The 22,586-nt window shown below is 36.8% G+C and overlaps 1 protein-coding gene across 22 annotated transcripts in view; it reads right to left on the reverse strand.

Moving 5' to 3' along the window:
* Positions 1-4,799: 4,799 nt before the first annotated feature.
* Positions 4,800-22,586, reverse strand: part of SEC31A (SEC31 homolog A, COPII coat complex component) — a 77,761-nt gene continuing 59,974 nt past the window's right edge. For 18 of the 22 annotated variants that reach the window (XM_063108580.1, XM_063108578.1, XM_063108571.1 and 15 more), the window contains 5 exons: positions 14,822-14,880; positions 12,002-12,265; positions 9,331-9,450; positions 6,784-6,855; positions 4,800-5,384 (listed from right to left, as the gene is read on the reverse strand). In XM_063108580.1, the coding sequence (XP_062964650.1) occupies positions 5,205-5,384; positions 6,784-6,855; positions 9,331-9,450; positions 12,002-12,265; positions 14,822-14,880 (695 nt within the window). In that variant the 3' untranslated portion in view covers positions 4,800-5,204. Of the gene's footprint in view, positions 5,385-6,279; positions 6,388-6,783; positions 6,856-9,330; positions 9,451-12,001; positions 12,266-14,821; positions 14,881-16,561; positions 16,601-22,586 lie in introns of those variants that run through there. The other 4 variants (XM_063108587.1, XM_063108586.1, XM_063108591.1 and 1 more) reach the window with 3 other exon arrangements.

The following is a 22,586-nucleotide window of genomic DNA, read 5'->3' on the forward strand; positions in this document are numbered from 1 at the left end:
TGCATTGATTTTTCCCCAGATGGGAAATCAAATTAACTCTATAAGAGGAAAAAGGGTATCCAAATATATACAGGCCTGAGTTGTTTTTGTCATCTCTCTTCAAAGTTTTGGTGCTTACCTGAGTTAATTTTTGATTTCTTCTGAAGATTTACAGGTAATATGCAAGACACTGTGGGAAAGGTAGATGGATCACAGATTTTCAGAGACAAAGTGAAGTCAGAGATCGTCTAGTCCTACCCCCTAATTTTACAGATAGGGAAAAGGAGGCAGAAAGAGGTGATATGATTTGACTAACTTTAGGTGGCAGAGAAGACACTAGAACCCAGTTCCTTGACTCCTAGATGAGTGCTCTTCTATACTGTCCCTCATGAGGACATAATTTGTATAAGTTGGGATAAAGTGGGCTCCCTAATAGCTTTTTACCATTACCACCCAAGGCTTTCCTCATCCAGGACCTTCCAGAATTCTATAACTCTTCCCTGTTGTGATCTACAGGAGGTATCTGGGTGTTTCGGCCTACTATTTTCCTCCTCTTCTTCTCTAAACTGCACCCCTTCCTTTGGGGAACCATTCCATATGGTTAAAATCACTGTGATCACACTAGGGTGGGCACAGTATCTGGGCCAGCCAATTCTGGTATGCCACCTCCCTGGGCACAGACCTTTATCAGGTAGTGGACATGAGACCCAAACAAAGCCAATGAGAGTTGTCTTTGTGAGCAGTATACGGATATTGTAAGAGGTCTCTCTTCACTTTGTATATCACTAGTGGAGACATAGGCTTTAGATTGCCAGGGGCTATCTTACCCACCACATAAAGATAACCTGTAATGAAAAGAAGCCAACCCACACTGTTCAATAAATGTTACCCCTTATAATGACCACATTCCTCTTTTGCAGAAAATGCCAGGTCTCTGCAGGCTAACAGAGTGGGTTGGGGGTGGGGAACAAAAATCAAAAACCAAAACTCAGGTTTTTGTTATAGTAGCAGTTATCTTTATGTTGGGAGAAAATATGGGAAAAAAAGATGGGACCACTGGGCTGAGACATGGGTTTGAATTCAGATTTCACTGCTTACCAGCTGTGCTCAGCAACTGGAATTAATAACCTAGCTCCCTGGGCTGATGTGAGGAGTGAGAAAGGTCTAAATATCTGAGTGCCCAGCTTAAGTAATCGTTAGATCTTTTCAGTCATTGTGTCCAAGCAGAACCTACCAAGAGAGAACTCTTTACTTGTGGACTTAGCCTATTAAATCTGATTTGTTCTTTCCCAAAAATCCTTAAGGAAAAAAGGTAGTCAGAGAAGATCATCTATTATTTGGAGATATATCCAGAGGAAAAGAAAGCTATTTTTAGGTCACTTTAAGCAAATGGTTGCTTTCCTTATTACTGAAATCTGTTTTTACATTTCATTCTACTTGACATTGCAGTCTTGCTAGAGTAGATAGTTCCTCTATTGGACAAAGTACAAGTTGAAGTAACTTCTTAAGCAAATCATACGTACTGGTCATCCTTAAGATGGCTCTCTTAAATTATATATTATACTCAGTAACCTCTTACTGTTCAGAAGAAAAGGTCTTTCCTCTTCTAATCAAAATTGAACCCATTCTATGATAGGCTCCTTACTGATTAATTTTTATTGCCTACCTGGAAACACAACTATTTGAACACGAAGTCTACTAAACTGCATAAAGCACTCTATACATATTTACTTAAGTAAAGAAACCAAGTTAACAACAATACTAGGACACCACTCTCCAGAGCCAGGAAATGTAATAGCCTTTAAAGGTATAAAGGAAATACTGGAAGAAATGTGTTTGAGACACCATGTTTCATTAGGTTTAACTTTGCATATAAGAACTAAAAGTCCAACAAGTTCTTGTATCTTTTTGAAATGGAAGGGTTTCCTCTATTTCACAAAATTTCTGAAGCCAACTCCTTCCCACTCATACAGTGTAAGGCAGCACTGGTGGTATAGTGGTAATTTGTACAGTGTAAGCCCACTGATACATGAAAGGTGGTTTTGGTCACAGAATTGGGCAATTATAGGGCACCAGCAATAAAAGCAGAGACAGGCCTACAGTAGGCTTCTAGGCCTATGGAAGGTCAGCCTTGTATCAAATTCAAATTCAAAAGGGAGTGATGCTCCATTAAAATAGATCCCAGACGTTACCAAGTAATGATGTTTGTGCAAAGTCATTCTAGGTGTTTTAGATGTAACTACATTAGTGTTGTTTGCTAAATAAATGCTTTAGCAGATCTCTGGAAACATTAATCCAGATGGCAAAAAACATGCACCATAGTTAAAATCTATTTCCTTTTGTTTGATTTTATTAGCTTTCTCAAGATCCACTTCAACCATCCTAAAACCTATATATCCCATACCTCCTGGTGGGAACAAAGGCAAACAGTTGGAAATTAAAGCATGGCATAGTTTGATCTCAATTAGGCATACATACACATTATGCAACATGAGCCTAATAAACAGGCATGATTACCAAAGCACTGAGCAGAACAGATGTGACAGATATAGATGAAACCAACAGAAAGTGGAAAAATTAAGCTTATTTGATTGCTTTTCCTTTGTAATCTACATTTGTTGGAAGATTTGGGGCATTTATCCATAACATCGAATAGCTAAGACTGTTCACAGTCCCTCTTATCCTTATTTACTGAATAACTTGAAAATGCTGATACCTTCAGCATGTGATAAACACCACTTCAGATTAATCAGAGATCATATTTGGGGATGCTGCTACCACAGCAGTGGAATGACAAAACAAGAGAGGGGCACGTGTGTATGGGTATATAAATGTGGGTATATATTTTGGCTGAAACTTCATCCCAGTTCCAAATGAACTCTCCACCATGGCAGAGGAGTCGACGAATGGCTCTGTAGTCACTCTTAGGTGAACCCAAATCTTGTCAGGAGACAATTGGTTGTCAGAAAAATGTTAACCAGTGCTGTAGATTGAATGCTTCCCCCGCCAAACTCACTGAAGCATAATCCCCCTGTAACAGTCTAGGGTGGGAAATACTATTATGGCAATTAAAAGGTGGGGCCTTGAAGAGACTATGCCCTAGTAAATGGATTGATCCATTCTTGGAATAATGGGAGTGGTTCTGGTTGGCATTAAAGAAGAGAATGAGGTTAGCTCTCTCTTTGCTTCACCATTTTGCCATGTGAAACCCCTGCATCACTGTCACCACCACCAAGGCTCTCACTAGATGTATTCCCTGGACTTTAGACTTCCCAGTCCAAAACTGTGAGCAATAAATTTCATTTTCTTTATAAATCACCTAGTTCCAGGTATTTTGTTATAAACAATAGAAAGGGACTAATACAACCAGTCATCATCCTTCCCTTCTATCTTTCAGGCAGCTGTTAGATAATCAGGGTACATCTGCTTGCCATGGATCCCACTACATCTTCCTGTTCGCCAGGATACATGGAAATTTTCCAAACCCAAACTATATAGACTCACTGGACTCTCAACAGTCAGGTGTAAGGCAGGTGCTCCCAACTTTCTCCTGCCCTCATACTATTCAAATGAACAACCAGCTCTCTTACCTCCAAGGTTATAAGCCATGTTGAGAAATGGCTCCACAGTGAAAAAGAACAAATGCTCTATTAAAAACAGAGAGATAATAGCTGCTCAGATGGCAGTAGCAAATAGTTTTTTTTACACTCATACTCTTAAAACCCTGGTATTAGCCAGGGATCCACTGCCACCTAATCTTGTTTCTCATCTTTTGGGTACTTGTTTTTTTGTAAACTAATGTCAATTATGCCATTGTCATATCAGGGTAAACCTGCAGCCATTAAACAAATCCTATTACGGCAATGAATGAAAAAAATTACTAGAAGCCAGCCCACTGTTTAGACAGAGTCTTGAGCTGACACTACAGTTCAGGATCAGGTCCAGAGTCAAGTTGTCACTTCAGTGACTAGTGGAACTGACTCATACTACCAAACTCACAGGAGACTGATAAGCAAGGTGACAACATATCAGTTTATAAATCTAGACACTCCATTCCTGAGATTCCAATATATGGATATGCTATCAAGGTACTCCTTTTTTTTAAAAGTTACAAAACTGTTTTGAGCTATAAAATTGAGTTGGTTAATTTTTTTAAAGGGGGGTTGGTATTTGTCGATTGGGGAATCTCAGCAAAGAGGATTGAGAGGTTCTTGCAAACTCTCACTCTGGCTACAGAAAAGCGTGATGAAAACTCTTATACTCCTATCTCCATAGTAGTCACAGTGTTTATTTTCTAGTTTCCCAATGCTTTCAGGTAATACTGCATAAACAATGATAATTACTAGTATCTAATTCTCCTCCAGATTCTATGGGGACCACTATCTTTTGTTTACCACACTGTTCTTAAGACCGATTAAAATAAAATCATTTGACAGAAAAATCTGGTTTTGATTCAGGAGGCTGACTGAAATTAGTTTTCTTTCTGAACTTACACCTCAAATCTATGGGTAACTTTTTTAAAAACCCATGAACAAACAATAAAATGGAGACAACTCTATTTGAAAACTCAAACAGAATATTGAAAACATTTATTAATAGAAAAAAGCTCAATGTTTTCTACAGAATGAAAATGCTCAGTCTTTTCCTATAGATATTTAAAGCAAGGAATCCCATTTTTCATTAATATTTGTTAAGCCTACGTAGCAGCTTCTGGATGTAGTTATTTGTGCAGGACCAAAGTGAAGCCTAGGACACAAAAATAGGGATTACACTAAATTGTTTGCAGCTGTTTTTCAAAAAAAGACTACATACACATAAAATAGAATTACACATTTTAATCTGATTGACATGGAGGAAGTAGGAGGACATGAAATTTAGTTTTAGCTCTGCTTTATGCATAACCAGATGCTCCTTTTCTAAAAAGTATAGTGAAATTTTAAAAACCAAATTTTATAAGAATACTTCAGGAAACCATACTTGTGTAATCCAGGAAATACACTATTTGCAGAATAGGAAAATCATCATGGGCAACAAAAGATTAAAACAAAAGAAAGAACCAGGGTTCTGAGCCATTCTAAGGTGAGTATATCTGCAGAAATAGTGTAAATGCTCTTGACTGGCTGCTATGGAAACATGCTAATGAAGACTGGTCCATGTCTTATACTTTTTTCTTAACATGTTTCTTTGGAAAAATGGCAACATTGGCTGGGAGTGAAGCTGTCTTTTTAGACCCCCAGCTTATTGGCCTGGGTGAGAACAACTTTGAGAACTGGCATGAAAGCAGAGGTCTCACTGAAGTTGCTGGTACTAACTATGTGGGTATGGATGGCCAATCCTTCTGAGTAGTTTCGTGTTTCGATGCTCCTTGCAATGCTGTGTAAACCATTGGTGATTGTTGGTGAAAGCTGAAATAAAGGTGGAACCAAGAGAAAGAATTAAATTAAGGGAGAATTTCCCATGAGACTCTCTACAAACATTAAACCCAGATATTTAAGTGGAGCTTGACATAAACATTATAAAAAATGTATAAACCATTCAGCGTTTCTAGAAATAGTTTGTTGGACCAAGTGACAGTTAAGTTATAAAGCAGAACCATGACAAAATGATTTATGTAAAGAAGTTATTTATGAATTATATATGTATAATAAGCCAGGTATTTTCTTATACAAAAGCAGCCAGGTTTCCTCCCCCAAGTTGAAATGCTAATGTCTCTCTCTCCACGTAAGAGTTTTAATTCTCGTACCAACCAGTTGCAAAAAAAAAAAGTTTTAATTCTTTAGTTATTTTATTTTATTGTACTGTATTAGCGTGGTGCTAAGAACACCAAGGTCAAGGGTTTGGATCCCCTTCCCAGCCAGCCACTGGAAAAAAAAAAGGAAAAAAGAAAAAAGAAAACTATCTACAATAAAGACCCTGAATTTCTGGTCCACTTTCATTAGTAGGGCAACCGGCCTGACCACATACTCAATTTACAATTCTTAACTGCTTTTTATAATCCTGTCATCTTTCAAAACCATAAAACCTGTAGTTTTTTCCCATGTCATTACTTGGCATACATGTCCATCCATAATTAAGAAAAAATATTTTATTCTGAATCAGTCCATGAACCATACCACTTCCACTGTTATATCATCTTCCTTTGGTTTGGTTCTCATGGGAGAAATGGTTATTTTTATCTGATGGTACTGGGTGTGGGGAATGGGGTAGAGGAATGTTGAAATGCAAAAATATAAAGTCCCAGTTCTTTTTTTCCTCTCCTATCCTAGTGCTTTCATTAATAAAACAAACAATTCTAGAAAGGAATGGAGGAATGGGGACAAGAGAACAGACACAGTACACTGACTCCTTGTTACAGCACATTGCTCATCTTATGGCTACGTTTGGTGTTGCTTCTGTACAACAGCAGTTCTAGAAGAAAAGGATAAGTAGTCTTAGACTATGAGAAAGATTATAGATTTCATCTCTGGAGAACAGGTAGAGAAATCTGCCTACTCTCTGATTCCTTGATTCACATATAAAACGAAAATCACGTCAGTTACTATCGGGCCAATACAGGCCAGTTTGTATTTCTATTTGTTATAAGAAGGGTTAAAATTTCTCTCTCTCTCTCTCCCTACACACACACTCTGTCCTATCTCCTCATACCCAGTGAATGATTTCTAATTTAGACAGAGAAAAGCCCATTCTGTAATTGTCATGACAATTTCGCCCCCAAAAGTATTTGAGAGTGCTGATAAGACACTTATTTTACTTGCGACTAGGAATAAAAGATTATCATAATCAGTCTTTTTCCCCAAAACTTACTGTCTGTTCCCTAAGTTTATCATATAGAAACTCCAGACGTTTGCTGGCATCATCTAGCTTCCTCTTGGTTTGCTGCAGGAGAAGAAAACAGATGTTATAGTTGAACATTAACTTTTAACCAAAGAACTTGCCCTATCTCATTCCACTAAACCTTACACTCAAGCCGTTGAACAGCTTCATTTTATAAAAAAATGGAGACAAGTATGACCACGAAACTTGAACAGATGATTAGAACAGAGATCAGTAATCTATTAAGGGTCAGATGGGGAGAAGATGAGACTTCTTTCCAGTGTACAAAATGGGGTAATGACTGGATTTCATGTGGATTGCAAAATCACTTGACAAGGCATGTGCATGAACAATTGCGCTACATTCACAAGCATCTGGAGACAACAATGGGTCAGTGTAGTAGAAAAGAAGGTCTGAGTATAGTTATTGCAGATTATGGATGTTAGGAGGCACACATATAGGTGAACTGTGGAATCTTGTTTCAACCTTTCAAAAATACCACTTGTACACTTAAGTCACATTTGGTATGCTTAATCCTGCCTCTTTCTGAACCTTTAAAGCACCAGAGGGGCAACAAAAAAGACTAGTGACTTAAGATTACTGAGGCAAGTAGTAAAATAGGTTTTTAAATTAAGGAGATCTCCCCCTACCCCCCCCTCACATTTTAGTACTGTTAGTATAGTGATACTATTCTAAAACTAAAATTAAAGGTCTTAAAATTACAATGTGATTAACTTAATGATCTATATCATACAACACACTTAGAGGTGACATAGTTTTTTGATATTTATTGAATGTCTATTATATGCCATGTGGGGAACACAGCTTTGTATCATGGAGCTCATATTCTATTGGGTGGGAAAAGATACTAAATAAACAATACATATAGTATGTCAGATGATGATAAGTGCTATGAAGTAAAATTAATAGAGTAAGGGGGCTAGAAGTATTGGGGGATGGGGGTAGTAAAGAGGCCTGATGCTAATGGGACACCTGAGCAGAGGCCTTGAGCAAGTGAGGAAGTGAGCGATGCAGATGTGTGGCAGAAGAATTACAGGCAAAAGGAGCAGCAAGTACAAAGTCCCTGATGTTGAGGTGCTTTTGGTGTGTTTGAAGAAAGAATGCCAATGTGTTTGAAGGAGGAGAAGAGTTGAGGCCATCAAGGATAACATTTCATACTAAGTTGCAGGGCAAAATTACTTTGTTCTATTTGGACAAAACTAAAGTGAAAAAAAAAATCTATGCTATAAAAACTATTCCAATTATTTATTAAGATGGACTTTTGTGGAAAGGAACTCTTACAATCCCTGCTCAAAGCTAATCCCATCTAGCTACAAACAGGAGCCCTAGCTTAAGTGGGCAGGGGCAGCTGGGCAGGATATCAGAACTTCTCCCCCAACTAATCGCAGGAATTATAGGAACAGTTTGCCTTTTGCAGTTCTCCTTCTTTTGTGGGCTCCTGGGTACCCAAAAGGAAGATGGCATGATGACACAGAAGAAGTTAAACTAAAAATTTTATTGTGCTGGGCCATGTATTTTGTATCTTCTTAACCTCTCTATAGTGACTCATGCCTGAAGAAGGACTGGAGTTTTGCCACTCCTCCATTTCTGAATGACTGCGGCCTCTCTATTTAGGGGTGTGCACAGGAGATAGTGTATATCTGGTTGTAAGTTTCACTTGCTCTCTTGTTTCTAGCTTGGTCTTTCCATCACTCTCAGAATGCCAGGGCTAAGGTTAATGTTAACCCTCTGCTTTCCTGACACTTTCAGTACAGGCAATTGCTTTCCACAAGACGAGCAGAAGGCTGCACGTATTAATATTCAATGTCTGATGAAACAACAAATCCAGAGCTGTCTTTCCAAGCAAAGTGGTCAATGGCTAAATAAATATATTCAATATTTGTTTACAGAAATGAAATTTCATTTAGAACAACACTGGCTTTGTTGACGTTTTGTTGTTGCCAACATACAAGCATCCTCTGAGTTTACTAAGTAAAATCAGTTGCTTTAACTGTAAATATGACTCCAATATCCAAAACGTTTAACTATCTTTAAGATCTTTGGAAAGTTACAGAAGATAGTTGATCTACTTTTAAAAGCTTCTCAGAAAGAAATCCCAAATTTGAGTTTCTTTCATACCACTTGTGTGCCAAACATGAAGTTTGCTGAAGAGAAGCAGTACAGCCTGGTGGTAAAGAGCACGAATTCTGGAGCCAGATTGTCTGGGTTTGAATGCCGGCTCTGAACTTAGGTGTTATTCAACTGTTCTTTGCCTTAATTTCCTCAATTGAAAATAAAAATGACAGATCTACCTACCATGGATTATTGTGAGGATTACGTACATTTATATATATATATATATAAAAAAAAAAGCAATTAAGTATATTTCTATGTGAAATGCAAAATATATAAGTGCTAGCTTTATTACTTTTGTACAAACTTTATAGACATATATTGTGTGAGACTTCAAACAATAATTATAAAAGAGCTCCATAAAGGATTATTTTAATTAAGCAAGATGTGAGAAAAAATACATACAGGGTCAGTGGCTGAAGAAAGGCAGCGTTGAATAAGATCCTCAAATGTGGTCTTCAGAATGAGGTGCTCATCTGGAATAGGTTTCTTGGTGATTTTTTCTGTTGGCAAAGACTGCACATGCTGGAAGGAATAATATCAAAAACTGACCAGAAATGACCAGAAGTTACCTTATACACAAAGTCCTGAATTTACGTGATAAGGAGAAACCAACATTGTAGATATGCCTATTCAAAATCAAATGAAAATTTAACATGTGAAATAACTTTGGATAAGTGAAAATGAAAACCAGATATCCAGAAGATACAGGCACTCCTCCTATAGCTTGGATTATCATAAACAGGATTAGATATAAAGTAATCGATTAATTAGGGAACATATGCTGGTCATTAATATGTCTGATTGGCAGTAAACTTGTGCCAGCAGAAAAATTTTAAAAGACATTGGAAAACATGTTGGCTGGTTAGAGTGGCTGCTTGCTCTGCTTGTTGGGTCATTTTCATTTATCCTGGCATTCTTCAATTCTTTGTTTTATTCTTAGAGATTGTTACGAGGCTATTCTCAAAACTGTAAGATTAAGCCAAAGATTAAGATACATGAAATCATAAAATTGCTGAGTGTATAGATGGAATAACAAAGAAGAAACATTTAAGCTTTTTAAGTTTTGATTTATTAGTTCATTTATTCATTCAAAAATAATCAGGCAATGGGCCGAGCCTGTGGCGCACTCGGGAGAGTGCGGCGCTGGGAGCGCAGCGACGCTCCCGCCACGGGTTCGGATCCTATATAGGAATGGCCGGTGCACTCACTGGCTGAGTGCCGGTCACGAAAAATACAAAAAAAAAAAAAAAAAAAAAAATCGGGCAATTATGTACCAGGTACTGGCTATGGATTGGTGAACCAAAAGAGAAATAATCTCAGCCATCAGAGAGTTTATAGGCTAATGAAAAAAAGACAGAAAGTTAAAAAATGTCATAAATGTATGTAAAATAGCAACTGTGGTAAGTTAGCACTTAGTGGAAACAAAAGACACTATAATGGATTTGACAGAAGGAAAGGGGGGGGGGCTCTCTTCAGGAAATTATATCAAAAGGATAAACGTATTAACCAGTGAGGTGGGGAAGGAAAAGCACTCCAGACAGAAGGAATAATGGGGAAAAAAAAAAGTGGGGGGACTAAAAGGAGGCTAGTGAGGCTGGAGCAGAGAGAAAGCAAGAAGGAGTATGAGCTGAGGCCTTCCAGACAATGTTAAATATGTTGGTCTTTATCCTGAGAACAATAGGAAGCTGAAATATTTTAAGCAAAGAGGAGACAAGCCTAAACTAGAGATGGATCAAAGTACTCGTAGATACTGGCAGACTAGTTAGGAGGCTCCTGCACTGGTGAAGACCAGAGATGAAGGTAGCATAGGCCAGAGCAGAAATGTAGAAAAGAAAAGGATTCAAGAAATATTTTAGAGTAAAGCAACAAGGTTTGGGGATAGATTTGAAATAGAGGTTTAAAAAAAAAAACTATAAAGATGATTTCCAGGTTTTTGGCTGTATTCAACAGAAAAGATTATGATGTCCTTCATTGAAACAGAAAACAATGAAAGATTAGGTTTGGGAGGAAGAACATGAATTAGGTTTGGACATGAGGCTCAGGTGCCTCTGAGACATCCAAGGCAGCTGGAAATATGGCCTGGTTGAACACTATGCATCTCTCCCTTTCAAGCTGAGGTTCTGGTCTAGAGGAGCATAACACGAGAACCAATGTATAAACAAAAGCAAATGAATGGCTGAGTAGTTTCCCAAAATAACAAAGACCTGTAATCATAGGAAAAAAAACCAAAAAAACCATTATTTATAATTTACATTTATATTTTTGTGGAAAGAAGCAAGTCTTCCCATCTTCATCAAAACATTTATTGTTATAATGCAACTTTTAATATATGAAAGTTCTTTCGGCATGAGTATTTTTTAATTGCAAAGCATAGTCTTGTGATAGAGATACAATGTTTACAAATTTGACTTCCATGAATCAAAGACAAGAACAGAAGTAGTTTTTTTACTTGGGCAGGAGTTTGTTTCATCTTCTACTGTTGAACTTTGATACAAGCTCTTTCTATGAATAGGTCAAAATATTTATCTTTGTATATCTAAGTTTATTACATGGAAATCTGTTAGATTTTTCAACATCTAGGACTGTGCCAACTAGCTGTTTGTGTGTGAAAAGCAAGTAAAAATGTATATATCCACCTGAAGATAAGACTATATTATTAGCTTTTATATACACACATAAAAAGATACATTTTTACTTTCTATTTTAAAGAGAAAACTTTTGGAAACAGCTTTCGTTTAGCAGCCTTAGATGCAGAGATGATTCAAACAATCTTAAAATGTGGTTACTGACTAGGTCAAGTGAAATATTAGAATTGCCAAGTTATAGTAAACATACATTATCAAATATATAACCCTGTTCTAGAAAGTTTATATATGGTCATGTACTGGAAAAATAATATACATACACGATTGATCTTTTTAAAAAAGTGTTATCATTTTTTGTTTAGTTTGCTTACACTGAAACCACACGTAGAAATTCATTATAATGGTATAATCATAAAAGTTAACATATTAAAGAAAATGTACCGAAACAGAGCCATCTTCCCATCCCACTTCCACAGATTTACTGTTACCTGGATGGTATTTCCAATAGGAGCCCCGGGGGCACCTTCCATATTGGGCTTTGAGAAAGACGGTGGCATGCCTGTTTGACCAAGAGGTTGCTGCATGCCATGGAAGGGCTGGCCACCTGGAAGATGTATATGTGGGAATGAAGCTTGGCATGACAGTGGTACTGGAGCTGAAGGTTGTTGCTGCAGCATCTGTGACTGGGGGTCACCCAAAGGGTTCATGATTGGCGATGTGATGGGAACAGGAGGCATGAAGCTTTCAGCCATCTTTTACAAGTTGGAAATAAAAGACACCAAGAGTAAGAATTAAAAGGACAGCAACATTTCCTTAGCTTTAAATAAAGGAGTTAGACTAGCACATGGCCAAATAACTTTTTAATACTAGTAGAATACTTTTTTCAAATGCAATTTTATACAGAATTCTAGTAACTGTAGAGCTAATCTATGTAACAGGAATGGGAAGTTCAAACCCAGACTTCTCAGTCTCCCCTTGCTCTCCCATACTTCCCCCCAACAAAGGGGAGCCAAAGCCATTGTATTTTTGAAAGAGGATGTCAAGTCTGGAGATTTATATCTAGCAATACTGAAATCAGATGAGCCACGCGCATGCACGTGCACGTGTGTTTAATGTGATCAGGATGGATTACCCTTTTCCTAGATCACTAAGTAAATTACTTGGCAATTCTATCCCACTAAAAGTAGATTAGGTTTCTGATTATTACTAACCTAAACTATGGGTTTCCTTGCTCATTTAATGTCTTCCAATTTTATGTTATTGCCTCTCATTACTATATTTGGGAGAATGGGTTCACTGGGAATAAAAAAATAAGTAGAAAATGGCTTGGGAACAAGAATCTTATTTTGTGCTCAGCTAGTTCCGGTCAAGAGGGTGGAATAGATGGTTCGCAGCATCACTCTCTCCCACAAATCAACCAATTTACAACTATAAAAATGTAACAGCAGCCAAGCTGGGGCCACTGGAGCTCAGGAGAAGAGGAGGAGAAATCTATGGAGCTCATGAAGGCAGGAGAAACCATGATGAAAGAAAAAAAAACTGCTCTGAGTGTTTCAGGCCGCGGTTGCTTTACGGCTGGAGCTGCTGAGCGCATGGAGCAGAGCTGGCAAAAGCTGCAGCTGTGCCCTTCAGATGGAGTTACTTTGAGGTAGCAGGGGAGAAGAGGGCCATGGCAGACCCCAGGACAGCAAGACCACTAATAGAGTTCCCATGGACCAATGCAGGAGTGAGGAGCAAGAACAATTGGAAAAAGGGAGCCATTCAGAGTCCAGTGAGTCATTGCAAGGGACCGGCACAGGGCCCGTCCCATGGCAAATGTTTGGAGCATGGGCAGTGGGAGAGACGGGCCCACCGGGAGAACGCTGGGACATAGCAAGGACAGCCAACCCACCCCCCAATCAGCACAAGACCACTCAGAGGAGACTGGTCAGGAATGCAGGATTGCATGAGGTGCAGTTTGATGAAAAAATTCAGGCCCAGATCAGAGTTTCTAAACAACCCAGATCCACTGAGTCTCTGCAGAGCCAGAAGTACCTATAAGGTCAACCATTAAACCCTGAGCTGCACAAAAAGCCTTCCCTAGGGAAATATCAGCAAAGCAGCAATTTAGCTCAACCACACAGCTCAAGTACTGGTTCTCACAGGAAGTTCCCCTGTTTTAGAAGCAAAAGACAAAAAGTTAGTTCCGGCCCAGGCACACCACCAGTGCTTTGAGGCCTGCCTGGGAAACAGACGCTTGGAGCCAGGGACCGGACCCCACTCCCACATCCAGGCACACTGCACCAGCACCTTGGGGCCCACCCAGGGACCTGAGGCATGGAGAAGGGGACCAGACACACCCCACAACCAGGCACAGTGCCAGCGCCAAGGAGCATGCCAAAAACATCACCTCCATGTGGGTGGCCCACTACAGCCACCACAATAACCATGGCTGCCACAAAAGCAGCTAGATGCCACAACCATCACGTAGATGGTCTGTCACCCACTGGAGTGCACTGACACAAGGTGAGTCACCAGCAGAGATAAAGAAAAGAAGAGGATGTCTCTCTCCACAAAGCCCATTTCAGAGTGACAAAAGAAGCATCTGCTCTATAATAATATTGGGGGACCTGATCACCCCTCTCAGCATTGGACAGATCATCTAGGCAACAAATCAACAGAGTAACCATTATTCTTTCAGAAGGAGAGAAGAAATCTAGAGTAATTAGAGGGGGGAGGGAGAGGGGGATGGAGACTGGACAAGGGTCATAAAGAATAATTACGATTTGTAACAATATATATGCTAGAAATATTGATTTGATCAACATATCTTAATGTTGAACCCCAAAAATATGTATAATCAATTTCAATTCAATAAATAAAATCAATTAAAATTAAAATAAATAACGTGTTCAGCTAGAAGGCTATTTCTTCATTCACATTATATGTGATAGACAAAAAATCCAAAATATAATTGCCAAATTCATGATTACTGTTGAAACCCAAATACCAAAGTAGTTCCTAAAAAAAAAAATCATTTGTGAAGCCTGAAATTTTGTTTCCTACTTTTTGAAAGTGATCTGTTGGTAATTTACATCTTGCCTTCTGAAAGGGCTTTATACTGCCATCATCAGAGCAAGGTTTTGATGATACTGTTTTCCACTTTTCCTTCACTCCATGGATTAGAAGATGCATGTTAAAATACACTCAAAATACATCAATCAGTAAGCTATGCCCTTAGAAGAATGAATAAAGTGTGATGTGCTCCAAGTAGCTATGTGATTAACCTAACATCTGCAAGACATTGAGTGAACATCTTTTTCTAGTACCTTCTTCTTCTTGGGTACTCTGTTCAAAGCTGGAGGATCATTCCAACCATTCTGAGGACCTACAACAGATAATAGAGGATATTTTCCTTCAGAATTCTACAAGGAAGAAAATGAAATTGAATCCATCATCTAATACTCTGATATTCTGCCTTAACCCTGAGATAACTGTCACAAAGGTTTTACCATCCAAATTGTGGGGATCACTGTAGAGCCCTGGATTCTCAAACTCATACCCAATAGTCACAAGGTCTTAGCTTAGTAAGCAGGATATTGTGATATTATTTCCATTTAAAGTGAAAGAGCTGTGCTAAATTTAAGTATGGTGAAGTCTTTATGTCGATACTAGTATATAACCTTCAAAGATCAGTTTATTGTACTCTCCTAATAAAGAAAAAATAAGTCACCTTAATCTGCTAAAGAAAAAAAAAGGCTTCTAATATATTCAACATACAAAAACCAATAAAAGTAGCAATCTCCTATTTGCTAACAGAATAATTCAACATAAGCAAATCATTCACAAATGCTAAACATGGTAGAAACACTGTTTTTTTAAAAAAAAACAGATCCCAACTGCATAATATCAGTAATTTTTATTATCTCCGCTTTGGGAATTACTTACAAAGTATAAAAGGGCATTCAAATATCTGTTCTAGATTTTTTTTATGCCATAAAAAAAATTCCAGGCTAGGAGCAAATATAAAATTAAGCTACTGTCAACTGTTGTAATTTTCCTCTCAAAAAACACATGCAAAAAAACCAAAAATAAAAAAAAAACCCTGTCATCTCAAAGTAAAAAATGGACATCAGTAGCAGAACTCATTAAGTATATTAAAGCCAATATCTTTAAAGAAAAAAGGAATAAAACATACTAGAAATAAGACAGGGTAATTTCTAAATCACAAGTATGTAAGTATTTTACATTTCATTAAGTATGAGTTTTGATCTTCTATTACGGAACAAGATACTAAAGAAATTTTTGTGTACACATAAACATACACAAAAAAACATTCCTCTTCCAATAAATTCAACATTCTTTCAATATTTTAACTTTTACTTGTTTAATTGATACACAAGATATTAAATAACAAAATTGCTTAGCACATCAAAGAACCTGTGATTCATGCATGATGTCACAGAAACTTAAAAATATAGATCTTCTCCTAACCACCATTTGCCTTGATTTTAAAAAACAGAATAAATTTCTTACAAGTTTACTAGGAGGTAGAATGCCAAATAAGGCTCAAAATATTCAATAGTTAATCAAAAAATATGAAAATATAAGCTGCTAGCTATCTGCTTAACAAATTCTTTTTTTTTTGGCACTGGCCAGAATTTGGATCTGAACCTGTGACCTTGGTGTTTTAAGGTTGTGTTCTAGCCAGCTGAGCTAACTAGCCAGACCTGGTTAACCAATTCTTAAACTTCTGGTCATACTTAGATTAATCATTCAAATCTCCCCTATCACCTTCTAGTCATACTAGTATCTACGACAATCTTCGTATAGTCGTTTTCTTTATGTCTATATAAAATGCCTGCTGTGATTTAAATCTATTAGTGTCATCATGTAAATTCAATCAGTTCTAAAATTTGATTCAATTAAGAAGCCAAATGAAAAATCATAGTGATCAGATTTAGGATATCATCATCTTTGAAGTTCACATGCATTATTGTTAATGTCCATTCATTAATTGTATTCAATGATCCAAAGATTTCCAAAGGTGTATTTTACAACCAATTCACCTTCCAACATAGGTGCCTGGTCTTGGATAGACTGATTTTCTGCAGACAAAATGTAAAAGTTACTTAAATAATATTGTTGAACACATTCCAAACTATACTTCTCATTTTATAATTGTTTCTTTTCCCTCCATCAACCCCCAGGAAGAGCAAACCAATTTTACAGGGGAACAAAACTTACTTTTTAACAAAGTCACATGAAATGTCTTCTAAGAAAGTCATCAATTTTGGGGTAAAGTGAATTCATTTAAGTTGTGTCTGATCCAATTCCTGAATATCACTTTTTTCTTACTCTGCTAGTTGTCTTTTTTTAAGAGAAAATTTTATCCCTTCTATTTAAAATATGGTATTTCTGGGCCGAGCCCGTGGCGCACTCGGGAGAGTGCAGCGCTGGGAGTGCTCCTGTCGCGGGTTCGGATCCTATATAGGAATGGCCGGTGCACTCACTGGCTGAGTGCCGGTCACGAAAAAGACTAAAAAAAAAAATAATAAATAAATAAAAGTAACTTCCTTTAAAAAAATAAAATAAAATAAAATAAATAAAATAAAATAAAATATGGTATTTCCCTAACTGTTTGCATGGATTGTTTTTCTACTACTTGGCCAATGAAGCTGAGTAATATCACTTGAGGGGACAGCACTTCCTAACATAGTGTACCTAATGTGTCCTTTCTGGTATTATTCAAAGTTGTAAATCTGAATGAGCTGATGATCCTGTCAAAATGCGGATTTTAATTTATTAGGTATGGTGATAGGACCTGAGATTCTGTCTTTCCAGTCAGCTCCCAGGTGTTACCCATGCTGCTGGTCTGACACCCTCTCTAACTGGTAGGGATTTAAAGAGAAATGGGAGGATTTCTACAGTACATATGATAAACATGCCTGACAATCTCAGGAGGGTGATGGCATTTTTTTCACTGCTAGATTTGGAAGGCCCCAATGGTCTGCATTCTGGAGAAACTGTAATTTCTAGGGTTACACCATGAATATGAGTATAAATGAGAATAGGCCCAGCAACCATGTAACCATCTCATATGATCCTTTCTGTAGGTGAATATTGGTGGTGGCTGCACAACGATGTGAATGTCTCTAATGACACAGAAGTGCATATGTTTAAACATGGTTAAAATGGTAAATTTTATATTGTGTATATTTCACCACAATAAAACTTTAATGCATGCATACATACACACATACTTACAAGTATGTATACATATGTATACATATGTATACATGTGTATGAAAAGAATAAATAAACATAAGTTAATAATAGTTATATTTGGGTAGTAGAGTTACAGGTAATTATTTTACAAGAGGTCTCAAAATAAGTTCATGGAAAAATTCATATTCTTTTAATTCTATTTTTCCACAAACTTTCTGAAGTAACCTCATATTTTTTATTCTAATTGGGTATTTCAAAATACTTCTTACAGTGAAAAATTAATAAAAAATCAAGGGAAAATTAATTTAAAAAATGAATATGGCACGTTACTGGATACTATTGAGCCTTATCCACCTTAGTGTAGAGATTAGTCCTCCACAGGATTTTTGAGGAAGGAAGAAACTGCTGGTCTCACATGCAAGGTGGAGCTGCACACCATCCTTACCCAAATCCCACTTCTAACTGGGAACGTCTTAGGTATTTCTGCAGGAGTACAATGGTAGGATCTATGCACTGGCTAAGATACTTTCCAGTGAACTCAAAGAAAAATATTAGTGCAAATGGTATGGAGACTTTCAGCTAGAAGATAACTTGAGATGGAGAAAGAACATCCTTGACAACCACATACCTTCCCTTTTTCTACAGCCTAGCACATCACATTTTTTTTAAAAAAGGGACACAAAAATAAAAATAAAAGTTTAGAAAAGACTTGAATTCTTGAAGTCATTTTCCAATGGCACAAGATAAAACAGAATTATCCAAAGAAAAGTAAGAAAGGCTATCAAGTTCCTTTCCTGTATTTGAATGGTTAAAACCAGGTGTTATAATTTTGAGATAGGAGGTGCTCAGTTTCCCTGGTGTCAGGTTTCAGGCTGCTCCCCTGAGTCTTAAACCACTCCCCTAGGACTCAAGCCCCTCCTCTGAGTCCTGAGCTTACTGTTATTTGTTGCACCTATTTTCAGCACCAACAGAGATTGAGACCACAGGTGGCAGATTTATGTAATTCGAGGACTGAGCATTCTCAGTAGAAAGGAGTTTATCAGTTGAATATTCATTAGACAGTATGAATATATATAAAGAGCCAAACTATAAAAGTAGAATCCAGGAAGAAGGCGGGACTGTTGCTCATTGTCTCTGGAGCCAGGCCGCACTTCACCTGTGAGGTGTGTATTCTGCACCTTTTGATGTTAAATCTGCCTTTAGTATGCTGCTGCTCACTCTCTCAAACCAGCCCACTTTGTCTATGAGGTATGTATTTCTTACTTTTTTATTAAATACACTGTGGCTGCCGCTCACTCTCTCAAGCCAGCCCACATTTTCCCTGTGAAGTGTATATTTCTTATTCTTTATATTAAACCTCTTTTTGTTTTCTACTCTGACTCTGCTCTTGAATTCTTCTTTCCTGTGGTGGAGTCAAGAGCCTGAAAGAGGATGGGGTGGCTTGAGGTTGGCCATCTGACCTCCCCAGACCCTCTCATCTGGCATCAATCTGACTAAGGAAATGTCTATGAAAATTAAAAAATTTTTCAGAACACTGTTCCATGAATATATGCAGTATTATTGTCCTTCAAGACTTTTATATGAAGAAGTATAAGACTACATATGTAAATTAAATGTTCCATTGTTTAACAAAGTCAATAATGTTCTAACAGTCACAGCTTGATTATAGCTTGAAGGCCATTTTATCAGAAAATGATTTTTTGAGGAAAATTCTAGGGTCTTCATATTTGAAAGTGCTCTCCCTTAGAAGCAAGCACATATTAAACTAGGGACAACAACAACAAAAAAACGAGTAACAGGCAGTATCCCACTTATCCTAGACAGTAAAACAGGGAAAATGACCTGCCATCCTGTGCTGCCACCATGGAAATGATATTGCACTATCCTAATTCAGGCTGTTACCACTTCATACCTAGAACTGGGAGAGAGCCTGTTTTCCTGGCCTCTGATTATTCTGCCCTGCTGCTCACAATCTATCCTGTAAGGCCTCCTCCAGATTAATCTCCATCAAGTATCACTTTGACTGCACCACTCAGCAATTCAAAAAACCTTCACTAGAACCTTTTTTCTTACTATAAAGTATAAAATTTTCTTACTATAAAGTATAAAATTCTTACACTGAAGACTTTCCAAAGTTTGGCCCAAATACAAATTTTATGTTCTAACTTAGAGCTATTTGCTGTACACTAGAAACATACTATCCTTTTCTGCCTCCCTACCTCTGAGATCATTTTTTAAAAAAAATTTATTTTGTCAATATACAATGTGAGATCATTCTGATTGTAGACTAAACAGGTACTCATTAAGAATTTACTGAATTAATACTTTGCTGGTTGCAATGTTAGTTTCTCTGAGCCCTGGGCACATAATTTTGTGGTTCACTAATAGAGGGCTTGAAAATCTGTATGTCTGTCTGAAATTATCCACTGGACAACTGGAATTTCTCAATCCTGAACTAAATCATGATCTAATACATATTAAACAAAGACAAAATTTTCAGTCACAATTAATTATACAACCTAAGCAAGATTTTTAGGAAATTCAAAAATAAAACATGCTGAAATGTAACTGTTAATTAAAATATAGGGGATTGTTAACATGCAAGAGGTAACAAAGCAGCTAGGCGTAGTGCATGCTAAATACTGAAAAATGTGTTTGGCTTCTTTTTCCTATTAGTCACTGTTTCTCAGTCAGGTTAGAACATTCTGTTACTTTGTATATAAACAAAGATCAATCTCATGGCCAAATGTACTTTTACTTAAGGAGAAAAATATGCCCATGAAATTGTTTTAGATTATAAAGTAACAAATGCTAGATAATTTTTGTAATTCTAATGCTGACTGTTTCCCATCACTCACTTCAAGACTAGACTACATGCTACAGAATAATGAACCTGGGCTTTGAAGACTGAGAGGCCTGGGTTTGTGTCTCAACTTGGAGATTATCACTATGCAATCCTGAGAAAATTATATAACTCTAAGATAGTAAGTTTCCTCATCTGTAATTTTTTAAAAAACTATTATTCCTATTTCTCAGGATTGTAAGATTTATATTGAAAGAAAAACAACAACAACAAATGCTAGAACATGTTCAATGCTAGATAATAAATGTTGATTCCCTTTGCTATTTCCCTGCCTTTTTTGAGTGGGGATTTACTTAAGCCCATGCTACCTCTTTCACTCAAGAACTCTATTACCCAGCTGTTCAGAGTGGATACCATCTTCACTCATCCAGGTTTAAGAAGGTAATATTTGGAACTCTACAAATGAATTAGCACTCCTCTCTAAAATACTGAACTACTGAAGCATCTATAGTATATTACTGAAATTTTACTTGTGTAGTAAAGGATGATGCATATAGTATACATGTGTGTGTCACTTTCGGTGCTTTTGACTTAGAAGGTGGAAGATGTTTATAATTCTGGGATCTATCCATAAGACTTTAAAACTAGTAACATTTAAAAAATGTTTCATATATCCATATTATTAAGACATATTATTAGAAAAGAATACTTCCACAATAGATCCTATTTTACGATAAATGCTCTCACTAATTAAGGCTACTCTTAGCACATAAAAGGAGAAAAATATATACTGGGCTCCCCCGGAACAATGTAAGTACTAGAAGTAAAGCAAGTCTCACTTCATCTTTTTGCCCCTGTAGTTATAATCTGAAAAGGAAACTACTACTTTTCAACAAAATGCACAGAGCTCTAAGTGTGAATGAGGTTTTCTATAATCACAACTAACTTTTTAAAAAAGTGCTTGTTATATACTAGTCTTGTCCCTAAATGTATTAATGAATTAATGCATTCAATCTTCTTAATAAGTATATGAGCAGGTACTATTATTCTCTGAAGAAACTGAAGCTTAAAGAAGTTAAAAATTTACTTGACATCACATAATTAGAAAGCAGTGAAGTGGGAATACAAACCCAGGCAATCTTACTCCAAAGCCTGAATTTTTTTTTTTTTTTTGGTGGCTGGCCAGTACGGGGATCCGAACCCTTGATGTTGGTGTTGTAACACTGTGCTCTGTAAAGCCTACATTCTTAACTACTACGTAACTGATTCTCAACCCTATCTGATTCACTGATTTTTTTTTTTTTATAATACATACTTTTGAGGCTCCTTTTACTATCTCAAAGTGAAAATCAGAATATATACCTGCTTTTAAAAAATTAACATAATGTTCTAACTGTAATATAAAAAAGCAACAAAATGAATTTATAAAATGTGCACTTCACCACCATAAAAAAAGGACAGGTAAGCGAGGTGATGGATATATTAATTAGCTTGATTTAATCATTCTACACTATGCATATATCAAAACATCACACTATACCCCATAAATGTATATAATTATGATTTTTCAATAAAAATAATATGAATAAAAAATGTGTACTTCACTATAGAAGTTTATAAAATTATGATTTTAATTAGAATTGTTCAGGCATAACTACACTAGTAGACAAAAAAAATAAAAAGGCCTAGAAATTCCCAAAATGCCTGAGAGAGCAGCAGTAGTACCTAAGGAAGAAAAACTGCACTGGTTGACACTGATTTTCTACTGTTTTACAGGTTTTCTTTAGCAGAGTTGCCTTCTCTCACTTTTTCTCTTAGCCAAGCATATGTACTGAGATCACTCCTCGCCCTAACAAATAAATATAATTATAAAATTTGTACAACCTCTTTTGACCCTGTACTGTTTAATTTTCATGAATGAGTTTAAGCCACAAATAATTTTAAAAATGGAAAACTTCTCAATAAGAACACAGAGCATACCTTTGTTCAAGATATTAGTGTCAAATAAAGAAATTAGTATCAATTAAATCTGAATCCAGCTACCACATATCTTGTCAACTAAT

This window comes from Cynocephalus volans, chromosome 9 (genome assembly GCF_027409185.1).
Source record: "Cynocephalus volans isolate mCynVol1 chromosome 9, mCynVol1.pri, whole genome shotgun sequence".
NCBI classification, from domain to species: domain Eukaryota; kingdom Metazoa; phylum Chordata; class Mammalia; order Dermoptera; family Cynocephalidae; genus Cynocephalus; species Cynocephalus volans.